The sequence below is a fragment of the Bemisia tabaci genome, chromosome 1 (assembly GCF_918797505.1).
Source record: "Bemisia tabaci chromosome 1, PGI_BMITA_v3".
NCBI classification, from domain to species: Eukaryota; Metazoa; Arthropoda; class Insecta; order Hemiptera; family Aleyrodidae; genus Bemisia; species Bemisia tabaci.
In genome coordinates, this window is record NC_092793.1 from 13,856,022 (window position 1) to 13,878,236 (window position 22,215).

At 37.1% G+C, this 22,215-nt stretch overlaps 1 protein-coding gene across 8 annotated transcripts in view; it reads left to right on the top strand.

The window, feature by feature from the left end:
• Positions 1 to 22,215, top strand: part of DNAlig3 (DNA ligase 3) — a 235,932-nt gene that overhangs the window by 139,691 nt on the left and 74,026 nt on the right. For 4 of the 8 annotated variants that reach the window (XM_072296512.1, XM_072296525.1, XM_072296527.1 and 1 more), the window contains exons 7-21: positions 116 to 286; positions 1,255 to 1,411; positions 2,525 to 2,656; positions 3,574 to 3,653; positions 4,847 to 4,934; positions 6,523 to 6,600; positions 7,295 to 7,418; positions 8,220 to 8,332; positions 9,038 to 9,148; positions 9,892 to 10,038; positions 11,007 to 11,117; positions 11,813 to 11,941; positions 13,632 to 13,709; positions 14,212 to 14,301; positions 21,177 to 21,722. In XM_072296512.1, the coding sequence (XP_072152613.1) occupies positions 116 to 286; positions 1,255 to 1,411; positions 2,525 to 2,656; positions 3,574 to 3,653; positions 4,847 to 4,934; positions 6,523 to 6,600; positions 7,295 to 7,418; positions 8,220 to 8,332; positions 9,038 to 9,148; positions 9,892 to 10,038; positions 11,007 to 11,117; positions 11,813 to 11,941; positions 13,632 to 13,709; positions 14,212 to 14,301; positions 21,177 to 21,542 (1,975 nt within the window). In that variant the 3' untranslated portion in view covers positions 21,543 to 21,722. Of the gene's footprint in view, positions 1 to 115; positions 287 to 1,254; positions 1,412 to 2,524; positions 2,657 to 3,573; positions 3,654 to 4,846; positions 4,935 to 6,522; positions 6,601 to 7,294; positions 7,419 to 8,219; positions 8,333 to 9,037; positions 9,149 to 9,891; positions 10,039 to 11,006; positions 11,118 to 11,812; positions 11,942 to 13,631; positions 13,710 to 14,211; positions 14,302 to 21,176; positions 21,732 to 22,215 lie in introns of those variants that run through there. The other 4 variants (XM_072296501.1, XM_072296507.1, XM_072296516.1 and 1 more) reach the window with 3 other exon arrangements.

The window sequence follows — 22,215 nt, forward strand, 5'->3', positions numbered from 1 at the left end:
TTTTCATAAATTGCCTTATTAGCACTAAGTTATAGCTGTTCGATTTGACCTCTAATATGATACTTCTTTTCTTTGCACATAGTATTTATTTAGACAAGTATTCTTTTCTTTGCAGTTTAACGGCAATTCATGAAGATGCATATCAAGCTTATCAAGCAAATCAAGATATTGAGGCAGTTGTTAAGGAAGCTCTGAAACATGGACGATCTGCAAACGCATCCTCATTGTCTCCAAAAAAGAAGATGAATATTGGAGTCAACCTTCTCACTCCTGTGTTACCAATGTTGTTAAGTCCTAATTACTTTATACAAAACTGCTGTTCCCACTCTTTCTGCCCTTCCAGAGAAAAATTGGCCAAAGCGATTTTCTTTAAACTTGGTACTTGCTTTGCTATTGTCGTGGGGAGTTTCAAAATTTTTCTTATTAGAATACGTTGTGCAGGATGCTCACAAGAGCGAAAAGTTGTTTCTCCTTACAGTAATGCATCGGGGATACAAGGTTGTTTACGCGCACCGCGCTGAACAGGTTGAATTGTGTCACGTGACGTCACAACAGGGCCACCGTGTGTCCTGTGTTGTGTGCCTCGATTGCATTAATCAATACATTGTGTAAGGTGAGTCTGAGAGGATTCGAAGTCTCAAAGCTCAGACTTCTCAATGTGTGATTAGTTGTTCTAGGCATGAAATATCTGTAATGTAAGCTCCAATTATTGATTTTTTGCTAAAAGGTAAAATAAATAAAAGCTTTTTGGAATGAAGAAGAAGGAAATGGTATAAAAGTGCGCCACGTCCAACTCCTGTTCAAAGTGGCTTTGGTTAAGCACAATCTTCAAGACCACTCAGCTATCTTTTCAGGAACGATTATAAATTTCTTTCAAGATGAAAATATTCTCTTAATAGTTTTCTTTCGCAAGTGCTTTGATCATCAATAATTTTTTATGTTTTTAATCTTTTCACTTATACTTAAACATACTTGGAAATGCAGCAAACATAAACATTAAGAAAATAAAGAGAAAAGGAATATTTTGTACGGCCATTATGTAGCTACTTGATGATTTATTTACATATCATGCCCTGAGGCCTTTTGTAAATTAATAATCTATTAATAGCATAATGATTGCAAGAAATATTCCTTTTCTTTTTATTATTTTTATTTTTGTTTTGATTCATAGTTTCAAACCCTTCACTTGCAATTCTCCTACGTTATTTTAATTTTAAATTGTAAACTCCATTTTTGGCTGTTTACTGAATTACAGGCGGAGGCATGCAAATCAGTGGAGATGGCCATGAAAAAATGCCCAAATGGTATGTACTCTGAGATTAAGTATGATGGAGAGCGAGTTCAAGTCCACAAGCAGGGTAACCAATTCAAATACTTCTCCAGAAGTCTTAAACCAGTGCTTCCCCACAAGGTATGTTTTTTTGGTCCTAATGAGCACACATATTTCAATGTTGATGGGAAAAGAGAGTCTCCTTTCCACAGAAATAAAACTTTTAGCGAAGCGGTCTACATCAAGTTAAGTGAAGAAACGACATATCAACGCTAAAACTACTAAACCATGTGTCTTGTTTGCGGTGTTTGAAAATCTTTGCTCCAGTCTTATTTTATGAAAGGAGAACAAATCAATATCATTTCTTGAAATTTCCGAGTTTTCTTTGCACGGAGAAAAAAAAACATGGACATTTGCAGGAATTTCCTTGAGTAGTTTTCCATTTAAAAAATAATGTATGACAGGAAGTCTACAACGTTGCAAACCGAGATATGTGGTCTAGTAGTTTCACCGTTGATTTTAAGTTTTCAAAGATAAACTCTCTCGAATTTCCTATGAAATAGGTTCCAAACAGTTCAGTTAATTTCTATACCAACAGAAACCGTAAGGTTGCATTATAATCAGGCAATCTTGTGCCCTGTACATATTTTAATTTCAAATAGCTTTTTCTTGCTTTCAAGTTTGTTGAACTATTCACGTTGAAAACCACTGGATTTTTGCTATGGTTAGACATTTTTGGGCGATTTTTGTCCTGAAATGTTTGTAGAACACTCATAGACTCCAGTATCATGCTCTGTGCTCCAGTATAAAAATTTTGCTATCGCAATTTGGAGCTTTAATAGCAGCATTATTCAATATGCTTGTTCTATGTGAACTTATCTATAATTTTCAAAAACAACTAATTATTGAGAGATAAAGTTTGATGGTAATACTAAGGTCCCTTGTCGGAGGGCTGGTGGTGATAGGTTTTGAAATCAAATTTCAAAATGTGATATTCAGAAAAACTACGAAAGCCCACATTGATTAAAAACAGCCTCTAAAGTGCTACATACTGTAGTTTCTCTAACATGGTTTTATCTACGATGTACCCAGAAAAAACAATGCAAATGTAAGCAGAACTTATCAGTGTTACAAAGGAAATAAATAATGTTAGTTAAACATCCTGGATGTTAAAAGTTTACAGCATTGATCAGTAGATAAAATTTCAGCGCCTAATTTGAACTTAGCTCATCAATATTTTCTTTTATTTTCCAGGTAAACCACTTCAAGGACCACATTCCTAAAGCTTTTCCTCATGGTAAAGATTTGATTTTAGATGCCGAAGTGTTAATGATTGACCTTAAAGATGGAAAGCCCCTGCCTTTTGGCTCGCTTGGTGTCCACAAGGTAAGGAACCCAGTTTCAGGGTTTTTGCAAGTTAGAGAAGTTCCCTCTTGAATATCCTTAATTTTTTTAATTTATTTTAATTTAATTGCTTAAAAACATGTTATTTTATTTTTTTTGAAAAAGCTGTAAAATCATTTGGAAGTATCAGAGCTATTAATCAAGAGTAAGACATCTGAAAATTGCATTTTTCAAGTCAACAAAATTGTGACAAAGTGAACTTTTCTCAGTTCAATCTTCTATGCATTTATTTTGCTTGTGCGATCTGAAATTTTTGCAGTCCAGTTTTTTCATAATAAAATGGGTTATTACTCTGTAGTCTTTTATCCTCTGCTTCTATTTCCTCTCCTTCCACATCCATTTAGAGCATAAGCTCTGTTTTTCAAGCCATTACTGTATCAGAGACATATAAAAGTAATAAACCTTGTTGAAACTTGATGAAATTTCATCAAATTGATAAAAATGTATCTTTTGCTGTCAGTATAGCTATGATTTTTTATTTTACCTAATGGATACTGGTAATTTTCTGGTAATGTTATTGCTACACTTTCCACGAGGCAATGCTTTGCCGGAGGAAAAGTGATTATGAAACTTTATTTTAAACGCTCTAAACACTCCTGAAAAATTCTAGATTTTCCTCAAAACCCATGAAAGCTCCAGGATGTCATCTTAGTGAGGTCTTTTAAGTTATTACAATTTTTTGTAGTTTAACAGAATGAACCTTGAGCCTGTCAAATATTGTTATCATTATTGGGAGTCCATTGTTTAATCAACTTGCTCATCCCTTCATTTATGATTGAAATTTAATTAATTAATATTTCTCTTTAATGTCAATAAAAAAAAGTCTGTAAAGTGTGGGCAAATATATTATTACTAGTAATTTTATTTTTAATCTCACATAACTTTGTGTTCCATTTCAGAGAAACGATTACGCTGATGCCAATGTTTGTTTGTTCGTTTTTGACTGTATGTATCTGAATGGAGAGTCCCTATTAGACAAGTACGTACTCCTTTATCATCTTAGTCTCCTTGCCCAAAATAATGCTCAATTTATAATTCCCTGCTGGGCACTCATTTGTACTCAAATAATTTATAGTTTTTAGGATGGGTTGAATTTTTATTTGTATGTGTCCTTTTCTAAATGAACAAATTATAGTGCACAATAGTAAACAATAAGACTATTTTCCCTCAAACTTCAAGATGAAGAACTTGGTAGGTTCTGCTTGCTTTAAACTATTTACAAATACAATGATGCTAATGGGACAGTTGCGTTTAGCCCTGGACAGACGTTCATAGTGAAGCTGCAAATTAGTGGCTGTTTAGTCAAGTGTTGCGCGGTAATCGATGGCAACTCTTGGCTAAACAGCCACCACTTTGAAGCTTCATTTGAAACGTTTGTCCCCCACTTTAGTCACCAAATCATGTTCTGATGGTGTAAGTCTAGCGATCAGCAAAAATAAATGAGGTCTGTCCAAACCCCAAATTTCAATGAATATTAATATAGGTATCACCCATTGAAAAACACGGCATCCACCACAGTAGTGCATACTTAGGTTCCTTTCACCTTTCTTTCAGCCTTGTATTACTCCTAACAACCAGTGCAAACCTGTGTATTGCTGATTGACAAAACTGAGGTGGAAGGAACCATGGTGGAAGAAACCATGTTATGCACTACCACTGTGGATGGCAAATACGTCAAGTTTTTCGATGAGCAATATCTTTGTTAAAATTTGATGGAGAAACTTGGTTTTTAAGAAAATATTATAAAAATTTGCTAATCTACATATGTAGCTGAAACCATCAGAACATAATTCTATCACCAGCACAACTGACCCATTGAAATTCGAAAAATATGACTCTTGATTACTGTATTTCAAGTTTTCTGCTCTCATCTTTTTCCTAAAGAAAATAACCAACATTTTTACTTCGAATTTCTGGTGAGAATAAAAGAAGTTTCATGCAAATTTTAAAATATAAAAGGTGGCGAAATCAGGAACACCTAAAATTGAAACATCTATTTTTCCAGTCTCTTTTTTTCAATATGGATGTGAGACATACCTCCCCTTAGTTGAAAGATGCATTATTTGAAAGATAACATCAGATTTTATTATTTTTACCAATTTTCTCTGTAAATTTTGGTCTCATTTAATGGTTTCTAAAACACAAATATGTTCTTAAATTTTCCCTAAACAGGCCTATAAAAGAAAGGAAGAGGATTTTGAAAGATAACATGATTGAAATACCGAACCACATTGTATTCTCAGAAATGGAAGAAATTCACGTAAGAGTTTTTCTCATACTTATTACTCTGCATGATATTGTAGGCTCTCTTTTTAAAAAAACCATAGATGCTCAGATCTTTTTTCTATTGACACTGTAAAAAATGTACCTCTATTCCAGTGGAAGCTTTCTAAGCTAGCCCAGATCAAAGGCCTAAATACTAACAGTATGCAGAAGAAATAAATGAATATTTGAATCTAAAATAAAGAAAATTAGGAATAGGATACTGCTCACTAAAATGTATGACTGCGATTTTTAACTACCATTCTTGGAGCTGTAAAAGAGCTCACCATGAATTAGAATTGATCTTTTGTTGTTACTTCAGATCTTACAAGTTATTTTTAAGTTTGAGAATCTTAAAGCTTCTACAGAAAAGGTCCACGCCATTCATGCAATGTTTAGTTCAAATTCTCAATTTTACAAATTTGTAGATAATTTGAAGTATCAATGTCCTAACTGAAATAAATATGTACATATCTTCCAAACTTACTTTATCTCCACATGCATTACCTTTAAGTTGTAGATCAGAACAACAGTGCAAACTTGGTTGGCATGGCCATGTTCTGAAATATATCTATGGTCAGTAGTGTCTGCCACAGTTGTTTATACAACCTACTGTCAGCTCATCAGACGGCCACTGAGCTTTGCAGGAATGTGGAATGTGCCATTCTTACAAGTCAGAGAGCACAGTCCATTTTTGGGGTGCATGATGGCAGCTCTGTGATTGCCTTCGTCCGGAGAGTGCACCTTGCCGGTCAGCATGATTGTACTTCTACCAGTTCAACCACTGCTGCTTTATTTCCATAGGATCACATCATTATTTGCTCTGACAAACAAAACAAAAAAAAAGTTTTCAATTTTATGCACCAAGAGAGAAGAAGAACAATGGGCCTGTTGGAAACTTTTGCTAGAGCAAAAATAAGACTTCCCTATAGATGTCTCAAAAATCACGATGAGCACATTGGCAAACTCTGAAATGCACTCCTATTTTCACAATCTGCGTAAGAACTTTGCGTTTGTTTAAGATTGCCGCTTCAAAAAGGATACTACAGCACGGGTGAACATTTCTTTAGAGGAGTTGTTCCATTCAATCCCTGGTTAACATTCTTTCCGCTGGTTCAACTTCCGCGCGCAAGTTGAGGAGAGCACGAGTTCAATTAAGGCGGATATCTCTCAACGCGAGAAAAATGTGAATGTAAACACGCCGATTGTTATCAGGTGGTTGAAATCATTGTCCTGTCACATGTGTTCTGGCGGATTGGCGTCGGCTATTTTGAATATTATGTAGTATCGGTGTGAGCAGGGGTTGGATGGAATGACTCCTATAACGAAATGTTCACTCGAGTCGTGGTATCGTCTTTAAGGCGGGGAGCTCGAAAAAACAAAAACAAAAATTGTGGAGTAAGGAGTGCATTTCAGACTTTGCCGATGGGCTCATCGTGATCCTTGAGACATTTTCTAAGTGTAACAACTCTCATTTTTACTACAGCAAAAGTTTACAACAGGCCCATCAACCGAAATTTAGTATTATGAATTTACTATCTCAGATTGTTACATTGTGTCATTAAAAATTATTTCCTTTTTTCCAGGAACCTAAAGAGTTAGAAAATATGATATCTAAAGTTTTGAAGCAGGGACTTGAAGGACTGGTTCTCAAAGATCTAAATGTAAGTATATTCGAAGTATAAGTCACAGAATCCATTTATCATTTTATCAAAGCTGGAACAAGAGAGCATGAAAATTTTATGAGGGCTGAATGAAAAGTAATAATGGACACCTACAGGTATCTTAGAATCTGCATTTGATTAATCAGATCATGTATGCAACTGCATAAGCAGTTAGCTGCCGTTATTATCCTCTTAGAACCTTGTACAACTTCATTCAGTTGGTCCGTCCTTGACAAGGCATAACATCCTGAGATGAAGCAAAGTTTAGGAGATATCAAGGTGGTCCAAAAATATTTTGGGCTGCAATGTTTGCTCCCATTAGATAGGCTCGAAATGGTTTTAAAATAAATACTATAAAACTTGCCATTAATTTGAAAAAGTTCTAGAGTGTGCCCATTGCGCACCACTTTTAAAATTTTGAGGAAAAAGTAATTTATAGTAATTTTTTTAAAATTTCTCTGCACACAAATTGAGAAACGGTGAGAGATTTGATGGCAATTGACCTTGAAGACATGCAGTTTCTCACTTGGTTTGTGTTTAAACCGAGAGATATTCTTGTGCGATGTACAACATCTGCCAAGGCTAATTGCATAATAATTTTTGTCATTTTTTTGGAAATTAAATCAATCATTTATATTTCTTTTCCCTATCTGGTCATGGATTTATGTACTAATGATTCGAATCCATGTTTAAGAGCACATATGAACCCGGCAAACGACACTGGCTGAAAGTGAAAAAAGACTACTTATTTGGTGGTAAAATGGCTGACTCAGCTGATTTACTCGTCCTAGGAGCTTGGTATGGATCGGGTCAAAAAGGTAAGTTTTTAATTCAAATGAGAGTCGTTAAATATTAAGTCAAGGTCTCTGTCAATTTTCATCTAAAAAAATTTGCAAGAATGGACGAATTAAATTGAATTTTTTTAGCACATTTTCCCCCTCTTAATCAGATTGTAACTTGATTTAACTTACATGGAATTTCCATACAACTTTCGACGATTTCCAGAATGTCAAGTAGATATTCAAGAAAATGATGATTATGAAATGATAAATCCCTTATTTTGATGGCCCCTGATTCACAATAAATGTCTTTGCTTTCTCAGAAGATACTAAATCATCCAAGAAATAACCTCTGGTTCAGGTGTTCTGGTATACTTTTTATGTCTTAATTTAAATACTTTACTAAAACGCAAAGTACAATTTTCTAATTTAATAACTTCTCTTAAAATCGGAATAATTTTATTTAATTTTTTTACCTCTGAATTCTGATTAAGGTGAGGCTACTTTTTCCCTCAACCTAAATCCATGAGTAAACAACTTTTCTACAGTTATCATTCTCATGACTGAAACAACCCATTCCTCGTCTATGAGTCTATTCTATTTAAGCTTCATCTGTGTCTAAAAATTTTTCCAAAACTTCAGTTGAGTTGTTTCAGCAAAAAGAGAATAGTTAATGCGTTGCGGTAGGTTTATCTCAGGTTCAAATGGCCAAGCAGAGCAGAAAAGAAGGTCAACCTTTGACTGTATGCAAGTAAGTACGGAGTCTGTCAAAGTTTTACGTGCTAAAATGCAGTAGTTATTATTGATTTGAAACTAGTAACTTTGTTTCCTCTCTTTCAGGTGGGATGATGTCTATATTTTTAATGGGCTGTCGAGATCCTGAAAAGAATGTGTGGTGCACTGTTTCGAAATGTCACACAGGTCATGATGATAAAACCCTTGAGAGATTACAGGTAATATTTTCAATAACTCCTAGTATCAATGAATCTGGGATAGTGAATTCTGGAGTTAATATCCTGTTTTTTTCTTTTTTTCTTAATCTTTTTTTTTTTTGTTTATTTGCCACCAAAAGGTTTAAATTCAGCATAAAATTACAACAAATCGAATGAAAGACAGCAAAAAAGAAGACAGTAAAATTACTAGGGGTAAGTTATAACAAGACAACTATAGACTGTCTGACAGATTTTCTGCCACTTTTGGATGGCTGCTGGAAATCGCCGTGTGGCATGGTTAATATCCTGTTATTAAAGTGTGTCATACACAGTTACATTTTTATTAGAACTCTTCTTTCCCTGAGAGTAGGTTCAGAAGAACTCTCTTCTCAGAATTCTACTGAACCTTTAAAGTTGGAAACCACATTTGAAAGCTGGAACTAACCGCTTCCAAATGCTATTAGTTAACTTTAAAGGCTCAGAAGAACTCTGTGGAGAGTTCTTAATGACACTCTACACCATTTTCTGTCCAATTCAGTTATACTGATATAAGACCAGTTAACTACTTTCTGCACAACCCTTATTATAAGTTGACTTTTTTACTTCAATGAACTTTTAATCAAGACATGTTTGTCTCATTAATCTTGGTGAAATTTCCTTTTCTTGACTGAAATTTTAATCTAAACATGTTTGTCTTACTGATCTTGGTGAAATTTTCTTTTCTAGACTGAGCTAGCACCAAACATGCAAAAAATTAGCAAAGATGCAACGAAAGTTCCCAAGTGGCTAAAGTGCACCAAAACAATGGTACCTGATTTTGTCGCAATTGATCCAGAGGTAAACTGCTATTTTTTTTTCAATATTTTTTTTTGGAGAAATTTTTATTTTAGGGCATCATCATAGAGCATTTTTAATGTCTGAAAGCTCTTTTTCTGCTTCAGTTGGAGCGTGAAGTCGCATGATGGGTAGCAGGATGGAGGTTCTTGGACAAACTTTTTTTCATATGGTAGGTCATAGGTTGAGAAAGTTTGGAAAAACTGTGAGTCACAGCTTTTGGACAAATTTTTCATCGCTCAATGGGTTCTTGACGTACACTTTAATAACTCTTGTTCCCGCATTCGGAAATGCACTTGGTTCCACTGTGGATGTGTGGGTCTCCTTAAAGGAAGAAACAACTGAACCTGTATAAAATGCTGAAAAAAACGCATGAGCAGAGCATATCTCAGGGAACCCTGTATTCCAAAAGCCAGCATGTAGTGCAGGTTTGTTAGATAAGGAAAGTTATTCTGTGTATTAATCTTGAGTTGAAGAACTCTACCGTATCACATCCATCCTGTGTTACTCAAAGAATCCAGTGCTTTTTTCATTGAAATTATTACTTTATGATTTGCACAAGCTGTAGATTAAAAATAAAGCTGTGTACAGAAAAAATGCAAGTAAGTAGATGGTTTAGAAATGCATAACATTAATCTTTGCAGAAGTCATCTATATACAAAGTACTTGTTTCCTTAATATCATTACAGGGTATTTTTTTATTTACTAAATTGAATTAATTTGATGCCTCATGAACTACATTGCAGCTGCAACCAGTCTGGGAAATTACGGGTGCGGAATTCACGCAACATGATGTTCACACTGCAGATGGCATTTCCATTCGATTCCCACGCTGCACCAGAATTAGAACGGACAAAAATTGGGAGACTGCCACGACGTTACCAGAATTAAAGGTTGGTATTCTTCTAATATTCCCACACATTTTGGGAGAGAATTTTAACTCTCCATGTGAAAATTAAATGTTTTATCCACACTTTTTGAATTTTTCAATGCACTGATCATAGATTTGAGCAAGTTAAATATCTAGAGAGAGCGATTCTTCCCAAAAAAATGAAGCAGAATGAAGCTGTTGTAAATGAGGACAATTGTAATGCACTGTGGGACAATAAAAAGCAACAAGAAATGAACTGAATCTAATAGGGAGGAACCAAGTCACGTTTATGAAAATATGAGGTCAGATGAGTTTTTTTCAGCTTCGGTGGCCGACATTTCGTCCTATCGAAAATTCCAAGTCAAAAAATAATATTTTTAGCATGAAAATATGTGTCAAATTTTATCACTACATATGTGTTTTGAAGGAATATAACTTTAAATTTATTTTTCTCTGTTTAATCTTTATATGATAGGGTTCGTCTATGTAAAAATGAATCAAAATATGAAATGTGAGTGCAGGAAACAAACAATGTAGAAATCTTCGAAAAAGCCTGTAAAAATAATTAAGCAAAAACCAATATTTTCCGGGTGTTTTTCACTCACAGTGAAAGCCCAATAGTGATCAGTCATCAAAAAGTCTGACAATTTTTTAAGGTTATATTATTGAATGACTAGTGAAGTGGTGTTTCTTTCTTCTAACATGAAATCGAAAGCATGCCAGGATTTAAGAAGTAATCCTTAGTAAGATTACATCAGCAGCAAGAGAGCGAGAACGGCACTATTGCAAATCAATCAAATCATTAAATTATTTCAATTTTGAGGCTTTAATTTTCAATGTTAAAATTAATCTACAAGAAGCTCCTTTTTCCTCCCTCTGTAGTGACTATCTCTTGTGCCTCAGTTCCAATCATGATTTGAGGAGTGAATAACAAAGAAAATACCGTTGATTTTGTATATTTACTAATTTTTTACTCTCCTCTTTTTTCAGACCTTATTCGAGAATTCGAAGACCAATTTTAGTGATCATCTTTTTGGTGGAAATTGTGCAGGAGATGCATCGAACCCATCGTCACCAGTACCATGTGATGATGAATCCAGGGTAGGTAGAAGCTCAACTGGGCTAGCCAAAGGTTTCCTCTCATATTTCATTTTCCAAGAGAATATCAAATATTTTTGCTCGAAATTCTCAGAGGATATTCTCGAAAGGACAAATAAAATTGACACTGAATTATTTGGAACAGTGGTGAAAAGTGGATTTTGAAGATTTACACACAACAGTAATTTTTTGGTTTTTCAAATCAAAGCACTGGATGCGAAAAGGGCTTTTCTCGATTGCAGTTTTTTAGAATCTCTGTTGCTAATTAATCCCTTGGAGAAGAATTTAATGGATGATTTTTCCTGAATTCTCTTTATAGAAAATTGTAAAATCATGAGGAATATTCAGTAAAATTCCCAGTGAAATGGATGCATTCACTTTCCTTAGAACGAATGAAATATTGGAGGAGACTCTGAAACACTGCAACCGAGAAGTGCCCTTTTCGCATCCAGTGCCTCAATTTTATGCCCTGAAAGTTAGGAAAGAAAAAAATAAGTAAGCTAAAAAGAAATACATATGTCTTTAACCAAAAGGGCATTCACACTGACTTCATGGTATAACCAAACTGAGAATGTGATTGAGCATTTTTTCAATCTCTTTAAAGCATTAAACGAATGAAATGTTTAGTCTCTTAAGGAAGAAATTGTTTTCTTATGGGCGTAGTTATTCAATTTTTTCCTTTTTTTCTCTCTTTTCAGGAAGCAGTCACACCCACTAAATCGCCAAAAATAATGACAATAAATAAGTCTCCTAAGGGGTCTGAAAAATTAACACCCTTGAAAGCCTCACCCAAAGGTTCAAAACAAAAGAAAAAACAAGACTCCGATGTAAGTTTATATTTCATAACGTTCAGAGCTCACTAAAAATTGAGCTGTTATTTGTCTTAAGGGCTAAGCGCCAAAATCTAAGTTTTAAGAAAAATGGATAAAGTGTGCCATTTTTCGTAAGTTCAATCTTCTAAGGTTCAACAGGCATTCTTTAGACAACCACATTTTTTGGCCTTAAAAGATAGAGCGCACACTGAATGGAACAATTTTTCCCCTTTTTTCTTGAAACTGTGATTTGGTGCTCAGGCTGTTAAGAAAAATATCGCTTCAATTTGGTTTGTTGGATGTATGTACAGCTCTTTGATGTGCAACTCATTGGATGTGCAGGATATACATAGAGCTCTGCAAGGATTTGACACTTATAAATTAATCTTGCCACACTATTTTGTGAGAAGAACAAAGTTCTGTTCTAAGAAGGACCTTTTTAAAAGAGCGACCCTAAAAACGGTCGTTTTTTGGCTGAATTTCAGACTGCAGAGATTTTTCTGAAGCTGGGTCTATGATGATATCCTAAAACTCTTAAAAACATTTTAGTTTGAGTATACAAACAGTTTTTGAGTAATTAGGGGATGGGGCGGAGGTGAAGTTGCCGAATAGCCATCATTCTTGATAGCGTTTGTACAGCAAAAACAACAGGGAAAATGGACAAAAAAGTTACCTCTTTGATAGGTTTTGGCTGTAAATGTTCTTGACGGTCCTTCGTTGCTTACATCCTTGTTCAGTTTCAAAAAATTTCACCGCATAGTGGTCCAAAATGATGGGAAATCATTTGAATATCAGAATTCTTTGTCAAACTTTTTATAAATGGAAGTAAAATTGTTGGTCTCCTGCAGATTATGGCTAACAATGCTCTTATCGGTTCTTAATGCTTAAAATTGTGTTCAGCTTTACAAATTTTCATAGTAAAATTGTCGAAAATGGGGGAAATCATGGACAAATTAAGATCCTCTGTCGAAATTTTTGAAAAACAATATAAAACTATGAATTTGCAAAAGAAACATCTCTCGGTATCTTTAGATTATTTTAAGTTTGGCAGTCAAGTGACTGAGCTGATCCTAATAAAAGCATATATCGTCGCCTACCTGACAGAAGGGCGTAACTACACTCTGTTATGAACCCTGTCTTCCATAAATTTCAATGCTTTTCCAGGCTCATCTCAATGTGTAGTTACGCCCTTATGTCAGCCAAGCGACGATATGAAGTGATGGTACCAGAGCAGGAAAAATCTCCATATATTTGTACCAGTTGACAAAGCTAATGCCGGTAGGGAAGTTATTTGCGAATGTTTTTGCAGCTGCGAAACGGGTGATATAACAGCCGGATGCTGTAGTCATATAATGACAGTAATCTGGTTTCTAGCCCATGTCCAATATAATGATGTTAATACTCCTAATCCGTTCATGTGCAATGTTTCTATTACCACCCCCCCCCCCCCAAAAAAAAACCCAGAAACTAAGTAAGTTGAGTAACGATTTCCATCCGCGAAAGAAGTGATTCATGATTGATGGGGTTTCTTTTTATCAAAGATTTACTCACAAAAGGCATACTCAAAGTTTCTAATAGTAGGTTAGCTTTTGGATATGTTTCTATGAAGGCCCCCGTTATCCTGTTCTCTCAATAGGGTCCTTAGGAAACTCTTGGTTGGTATGTTCCACTAGATTTTAAAGAATTTTACTCTTTCTCTGTCCAGGCCTCCCCCAAGAAAAACCCAACCTTAGACAATTTCCTGTTCAGAAAACGAGCAGGAGAAGACACAATTACTGACTTGGTAAGTTTTTCTCATTTTAAATATTCTTTATAGAATTGAATTTTTAGATTGATTTCTTTCAAATTTTTAAGTATCAGATTTATTTTTTAATCTCCTTGTAGCTTCTAGTTTTTCAAAATTGCATTTGATTAAAAGTGGATGAAAAAAAATGTTGGATGGTAAATGAGTTCATGATTAGTTACCACTCTCATCCAATCCCATAGACTGCATTACTCCAAAAGGAAACCTGGTGCTCTACATGAGATTTTCCCATGTATTGTAAGAATACTCAGCGTAACAGAAAAAGTCATAAAGTCACCATGTCTATGATTGTATGATCACCACCTTGTGTCTGTTGACAGGTGCGTCTTACCGCCTTTGTCCAAGTGAGACTTGCAGTCTTGCATAGGTTTTCCAATCATGCTAAGCAGTCCCTATTGTCTTTGCATTTATACATTTTTTTGTGTTTGTTTGTTTCTTTTTTATGAAATAAAAATTAATTTGGCTATTCTTACTTTTTCAGGGAGACCAAGGTGCAAGCTCATCAAACATTGTAGCGCCTTCTCCCAAGAAACCAAAGCAAGACTTTGATGCACAAGGGAGAAAAGATAAAGTAAGTCCTCTTTCTTCTTTTCAATACATAGTAACCTAATTAAAACGGTTCATTTCTTTAGCTTCTCTGAGGGACCTTTCTTCTATGCAAGCCTTACAGGGCAGCATTGGTAAGGCCGGTACGGTTAACCCCATCAACCAGTGGATAAGGTGAAGGGATCTTTCCCTAACCTAGGAAATTCAGATTACAATCTCCTTTCCCGGGAAACCTCAACCGAAAAACATACACATATACATGGTAAACACATACACTCGAAGTGTTCCTGGGAACCTTCACGATAATAGGCCAGTCTACACCTGAAAGAATTAAGCTCAAAAATATTGTATTAGGGTAAGATTAGACGAGAAATTCATTGGAACACCCAGCCTCCACCAGCATTGCCTGCACCAGGCACTTGACTTCTCCAGGAAATTTGATCCCTCAGCGAGTATCAAGCCTTACAGAAAGCCCTCTGCAAAGCATATGTCCTGGCCAAGGTACGGGACAACCAGCACCCTGGCACAGAAGTTGGACTGTCTCCTTATGTGTAAGGTTTCCTTGTTGCTAAGGTAGAAGGGTGAGGATGAGAAGATAGCTGCCAGTATGGCTTGCTTGCAGGCCTTCAAGCCGATCAGTGCGTTCTTCTTTTTCATGAAGCTCAGTGTCTGCAGACCATCAAATTCTAGTGCTGCTGGTGCCAGCACCAGTGTACAGCAAATGGACAGATCCTCCCACATACCTATTGTGTCCATGGTATGCAGACAGAAGGTCTACAGCAAAAATGTCCACAAGCAGAAAGTCTACATTTTTTGGTCTGCGTTTACAATGTCTAGAACTAATAAGTCCACTACGAAAATGTCTACAAATAATAATGTCTTCTAAGAAGAAAGTCCATACTCAAAGAGTTCACTTCTGAAAGGAATAGGTAGAGTGAACTCACATCAGTTACTTCTTTAGTTGTATCTATGCAGAAGAATTATCGTGTATTCATTTTCCTTCAATTGACGCGTTATATGTAGACATTTACTTTCTTGGGCATTCTAAAAGTAGACTTCTTAATTGTAGACGTTTTGACTGTAGACCAAAATGTGTAGACATTTTTTGAGTAGACCTTTTTTTCGTGTACCTACTGTCCGTGATTCGCATCCATAATATGTAGCAAGAGCGTCTAGGTTTTCATCCTTGAGAATAAAACTTCCATTCGTATGTACCACTGAACTGAAGTTTTCATTCATGAACTAAACTTTTTAGATGTAGAAAGGCACCTAACTTCTTGGTCGAATGGGGTGACGAGTTTTTGATAAGTCAAGGAAATCATGAAAAAGTCATCAAATTTTCCTCAATCCTAACTTCTTGGTTGAATTGGGTGACAAATTTTTGATAAGTCAAGGAAATCATGAAAAAGTCAACAAATTTTCTTCAATCATAAAAATTCAGAAAATAACAGTAAAAATCTTTGCATTTCCTTCCTTTTGTTGGAACTTTTATACATATTGCTCGAATCGGACTCATGCTTTTTTGGCAGTTGTTCAAATTTTTTTACATGAGAAATTTTGTTCCCAAATAAAATTTTAGAAAACTGAAAAGTCTTGGACTGGTCAAAAGTATTTGAAATTCAAGGAAATGTGCCACCTTGTCGCAGAAACTTAAGTTCTTGATTTTGGAAACCAAACTTTTTAGGCATAGAAATAGGACTCTTTGGTCAAGGAAATTGAACCTCTCAGACATTGAAACTAATCTCTTCGGTCCTTGAAACTGAGCTTTAGGTCTTCAAACTGAAGTCTCCATCAGGCCTATCAAGACGTGTATTATCTCTTATGGCCCGGTTATCCCACAGTCACAGACTGGTTGTCTGAGACAAGGCTTGGTTTCCAAGTTAACAAAATCAGATTTTCATGATTGATAATTTTGGTTTGTACGACTGGGTGTTTTTTTAGTGATCAAAAAGTCCGGTTATCCAGTCTGAAAAGTTTCATGGGCTTAGAATAGAATTCGAGGTTTTTTGTATCTGACCCAATTCACTCTTCGTTGATCAATGACTCTTTTAACAGAAAAAAGGGGGAAAAGATGCACTTGACCAACATAAATGTTTGCTCTATCGCGCTACCTACAAGTGATAGCTGCAGTGTTGAGCCATCTTTTCAAACCCTTAAAAATTGAAAAGTGAGAAATGGGATACAATTTTGCGATGGAGTCTAATGCCAACTCTTGAAATGAAAGCACTTCAAACCTCCTCACTGTTGTTTTGATATTTTTAGCCGTTCAAAAATTATGCACGCGAAGGTATTTGGACTTAAAAAATGGGCACGTCGCCCTCTGAAGATTGGTTCCAAACCCAACCGTAGACATGGGCCGTCAAGGTCGCGGCCAAGGGCGGCAAATTTTCAGGGGCGACATAAAATTTGCAAAGAGAACGACGAGGGTAGGGCGCCACCTTGAACTTGGTGCCACTAGAAAGGCGACGCGGCAACGTGGTGATTCAATCCCACTTAAATGAAAAAGTACGAAAATTTGCATTTAAAAATGTATTGTGAACGGCATGACCCCTCCCCCCTCCCCCCTCTTCCTTTCACCACGGCGACAATTCGTGGGGGCGGAAACATCTTGACGGTCTTGAGGCGAATATCACGTAAACCTGGCCATGCCTCTAAGTTCGGATAGTTGCCTCCTGGATTTCCGCATTCAACGGCGCGGCGATTGGAGTATAATGCCTACATTCATTAACATCTGTAATTTGAGACCATTAAAAAGCTAAGGTTTTCCTTCATTTTCGCGTGATACCACATCACGCACCCAGTTCGGAGCTCCAATAGTTGCGCGCTTGTGCTTGTATTGATCTCCGGAACGCTCATTTTCATGAACGACACTACGACAGTTTGAGGAAATTGGCGATTTCCCTTCATTTCCGCGTGATACCACATCACGCACCTGCTTTGGAGTTCGAACAGCTGCGAGCATTTTTCCGAGGTTTACCATGTTTTTCAACACTGATAAGATCCGAAAATGCAATTTGTACAGTGAAAGTTTGCAGGAATCCGTAATAATTGTTGACCTTAACATTTCTTTTATTACTTATTTTTTGTTCTGTCTTCGCACTTTTGGAATAAACCGTTTTTAATATTTCAACCCAGTCACTATCATAGGAATAGGTTTCGGAATCATCATGGAGGCGAACGTGCCTTGACTTCGGAAAGTGGCAACGTCGCTCTGTTAGGGGCTCCCAAAACTAACGACGGATTTGCAGCCCCTCATCACTTATGTGAATTTTCATTGAAATTTGAGGGGTCATTGCGGGGAGTCGGTGCAAATGTCCTTTCAAGGTCTCTTACGAGCTTGCACAATTACGCGACCCATCAATTTGCGCGCAATATCTTGTGTATTGGCATTCGAAATGTGCACCTTTTTTCTTTCTTTTTCCCCCTTACCCAGCGCGCATAGCAACAATCAAAAGGCTGATAGTGGGATAAAAATATACTAAACAAAAAATCGCGCTAACAAATTTTTGACGTGGTAATGACTTTAAGAATGCTTCAACACAATGCAGGTGATTTATTCGTCCCTTTGTTGTCAAATTGAACAGAGACCCTCACCGCGGAGTATTTAAAATCGACTAAAATTCCCAGAACAGAAGCCGGCAATATCGGGGACCGACATCATCCGACTGTAGCAAAAGCACTGGAAAAAACAGCGAGACTCAAAAATTCAGTCGGCCATCTTTGTCTGGCATGACTTTTTGACGAGTCATGCCAGAAATGAAAATCATCTATAGCAGAATCGCTTGAAGCAACGGGTATCGTACGCGCAGATCTTCACCAGATCGTTTCAGACCGCTCTCGTCTTAAAATGAACCTGAAAAGTATACAAATCGTGTTATTGGTTTTTACGTTTCTCATCGCAGAAATGAAGGTTGGTAAAGTTTGCCTGTATTACCTAAGTTACTGCCCGCCGTGTTAGAATTTAGCCGTCTTAAGATCCGTCTATGCTGCCGTGTTAAGGCAGAAGGCATATGAACATTCGAGAGTTTTCGAATTTCCCTTGATAAAACATGTGTTTTTGACGACACTCATTCATATTTTGTCTTGAAATTTTTAGATATTTAAATTAAATTACGTACAAAATTGTCTGAAAATTTTGGGGGAAAAATACCATTTTCCCAATACATTTGGTTTTTATCAAATTAAACTTGGCATAAGTTTGAAGGCTTATACGGCGTTCCTCTTTAGCACGGCAGTATGTATGGGTGCCTTGTGAGTTGTCTAACCAATAGAAACATTCTCAGAAACCTGAATATCATATGTAAACACGAGCCTTTTATTTTTATGACATTCATCATTATTTGATCCGTTCTTCAATCCAAAGTCAAACGCACCCATGCACTGAGAAAATACTTGTGTTTCTGTGTTATTTTTGGTTAACATGGGAAGTGAAACACAAACCAAATTGCTAAATTTTGTGTTGATTTTGGTACGGTTTGCGGTGAATTTAGCGCCGAAAACGATGGAGAGAGTGGGAAACTCTATAAGGCTTTGGTTATTTTGTGTTTTAATTCCCATATTAACACCAAATGCTGGTTACTTCTTCTTACCGTGTAATAATATTAGTACTCGTACTTCGCGCAGCCTTTAATTTGCTGCCTATTGTCCAACTCAAAGCTTCGCTGCTCCCCACTTGAATTCAGCTATTCCGTTCAACCCTACTTTCAATACTCCTCTACCAACTTGCACATTATATACTCAGCGTCATCTTGGTCTGAAGCAATCGCCTCCTGGTCATCAGCAAATTGCAAAGTGAATAGATTCTCAAAATCTCCCAAGAGGATACCCATCCCAGTACATTTGGATCGCATTTAGCAAAAAGGAACAAGCGCAATTAAAGTGTTATAAAAATGTTGCTTCTTCATAATTATCTAAAAGATCTCCCAGAATAGCAAGTAGTTTTTGCCTCCCACTAAAATTTGTTTAATTTTAAAGGGAAATAATCGTGTAAATCTTAATACTGAACTTATGTTAAGTATTTTTTCTTCTTCTTTATTTTCCGTAAGTTGTCTGGGTAACGAGGCTTCATCTTGGTTCTCGTAGCTTGGGTGTTTTCACGTGGTAGGGTTACCAGCCCTACGCAAAACTCTCTTCCTTTTCCTGGGCTTGAGACCTGCTAGAGAAAAACAACTCGCCTCTAGGCGGAGTTAGTAAGTAAGTAAGTAATATTAAGTATTTTTAAAAGGAAAGGAGAAGTTGCACGATTTTGAAAAAACTGTAATCGCGCTGGTTCTTTTTTGTCACGTGCGGTCCATTGTTTCTTTCATTCTTTCAGAACGTACTTTTTCTCTCATTCTAGCTATAGATTGAACATTCGAGGATCTGTTAAATCGTGTACAAGGCCGTTTTTTGGAGGAAGTACCAAAACCTCTCAGATGGATGGTTGGGACCCTCCAATTCTACTGTTGACGTGCTCTATTGAAGTAGAGATTCTAGCACAAACCAGGATTTGATACATTTTTTTTCGCTTAAAAGATATCGAGATTCAAAGCCCCCCCCCCCCCCCCCCCCCCCCCGCCACCACTCTCAGTCGCCTCCAAAATTATTGTCGATGATCCCAAGATTTGGGGGAAAAAAGTGCGCAAGTATGATTTATCAATAGAATTTTAAACATATCCTGGAATGGGCAATAAACTGCGTTTTTCCACTCTTTGCTTAGCAGAAAAGTACTTGAGAAGAAGCAAGATGCAATAGCATATAAGGTAATGTATCGGTCAATGGCTTAAGTTTAAAAAAAATAGGTTCTTCGATTGTGATGTTGCAAATCTTTACCTTTTTTTGTTTCTCTGAAAGTACACCACTTAACAGCAGCTCTCGCTTTGCCACAAAGTTTCTGTTCCTATTTAAAAATTCTCTCAGCGAATTTCAAGGAATTATTTTAGTTTTCTTTCTTTCGAAGAAATCAATAAATATCATAATCGAAGACTTGGGAAATGCTGCAATGAACACACTTATTTCTTGTATTCTTGCCAGCGATGCGTTACCTTGTCATGCAGATATTATCCTGCGTGGTACCCTGGTACCCCCTACTTTTACGAGTCGCCTCTGATTGGCTGTCCGCCTAGTGCCCACTTTTTGGGGCCCTAACGGAAAATAACCGGGTTCGTTTTTCCTCGAAAACATCTCGCACTCGAGAAAAATTTCATACGTCAGAGAGTTCAGAAATCGATTGAGTTCTCCGAAGAGATTCATGGTTTATAGGACATGACACTTTTTCTGAAACACACTGAATATATCGACCTGGAATTTTGGTTTTTCAACTTGAAATATGACACTTTGAGTCATGAAAAAAAAAAAAAAAAAAAAAAAAAAAAAATCCCGGTCGAGCTGTTGGGTGCGTTTGAGAAAAAAGTGTCATGTCAAACCATGTACCTCTACAGAGAAATCTATTGACTTCTGAAATCTCTGACGTATGAAATTTTACTTCAGTTCGCGGTGTTTTCGATGTAAAATGAACCCGGTGTTATTTTCCGTAAGGGCCCCAGAAAGTGGACGCGAGGCGGATGAGCCAACGAGAGACGATTCGTAAAAGTAGGTTGTGCCACGCGGCCTGGAACTTTAATTGGACGTATTTCTATCAAACGGACCTAAGCGCCATAGGGTGAGGGAGGTAGAGGGGAGCTTGGATTGGCGGCGGAATCGGGCGTCCGGCTTATTCCGTCCTATACTAGCAATGCTTTTCCATGGCGCTCCGGTCCATTTGACAGAAGGCGCTATCCGGGATTCTAAATTCCTCAAAAGGAACTCAAATTGGCGCTTGGTTCCGTTTGATAGAAATACGTCCAATTGCGGCTCTTGTTCTCTCTGTGCTCCCTCCTTCGGCCCTCGGCACCATTCCTGAGGGGTGGATCTTCTGTGCAGGCCTTGAACCCTCACAACTGGTTGCCTCAAGGCCCACCCCCGCAGATCGGGGAGTTCGCCATGCAGCGGCTCAATTGGATGAGGACCGTGAGAAGACATGCCGAGCGCATGGACAAATGCGCCGAGTCGGCCTTGTGGTGCGAGTGGTTCGCGACCCGAGCCCAAAAGAAAAGGAAGATGGCCGCCGACAGATCCTGTTTCGAGGCCTTCGAGATGATGAAGGAGTTCCTCTATAGCCATCAACTGGGCGAGTGCGCCTTGGTCGTCGACGCCTGGTGCCGATGGCATGACGGCCTTTATCAGTGCACCGCCGTTGCTGGCAACCAGATATTCTCCATCCACGACTGCTTTGACCAGCTCCCTTAAGAACAACCTGGATCAGTTTTAGACGGGGGCTAAAGGATACATTTCCTCTTTTACCCGAAAAACTACGTTTCACGATTTTGTTCTATTCTTCTCTTTTTTTATCGATGTATATTTTTGGCTGCCTAATTTGAAAATGGCCTTGGTTTTTTTCCTATTGGATTTTCCCCGAAAATTCTGTTTGTAAGGAAGATCAGTGGGTGTGTATGAGAAAGATCCATCACTGGGGCCATTTTTTTACTCAGCGCTAAAAATTACTCACAACTCAATTTTTCCACGAATATATACCAATAAGGATCTTAATGGATCACTACACTTGTATTATTTTGCTTAAATAACTATTATTTGGTCAAAATTGCCCAAAATAAAACCTTTGATCGTGTTTCTCCAAATTTTCACCACAAGAATCGATTTCCAATGAAAAATCACCGTCGGAGGAGTCAGTTTCAAAAAGTGTGAAGACCCTCCAGTCTTGTTCTACGTCAATTACAGCGGAAACCCCTGCTAAAATTTTTCAAGAATTTTTTAGAATTTTCAAGGAAATAATGCCCCGCAACACGTTCCAATCGCTTATCGAATCTAAATGTATTGTACTAACACCATTTTGCAATATTTCAAGACTGACTGTCTTGTATTTTCGAAAACAAAGTTTTCCCTAACTTCCCTAAGCCTTCCG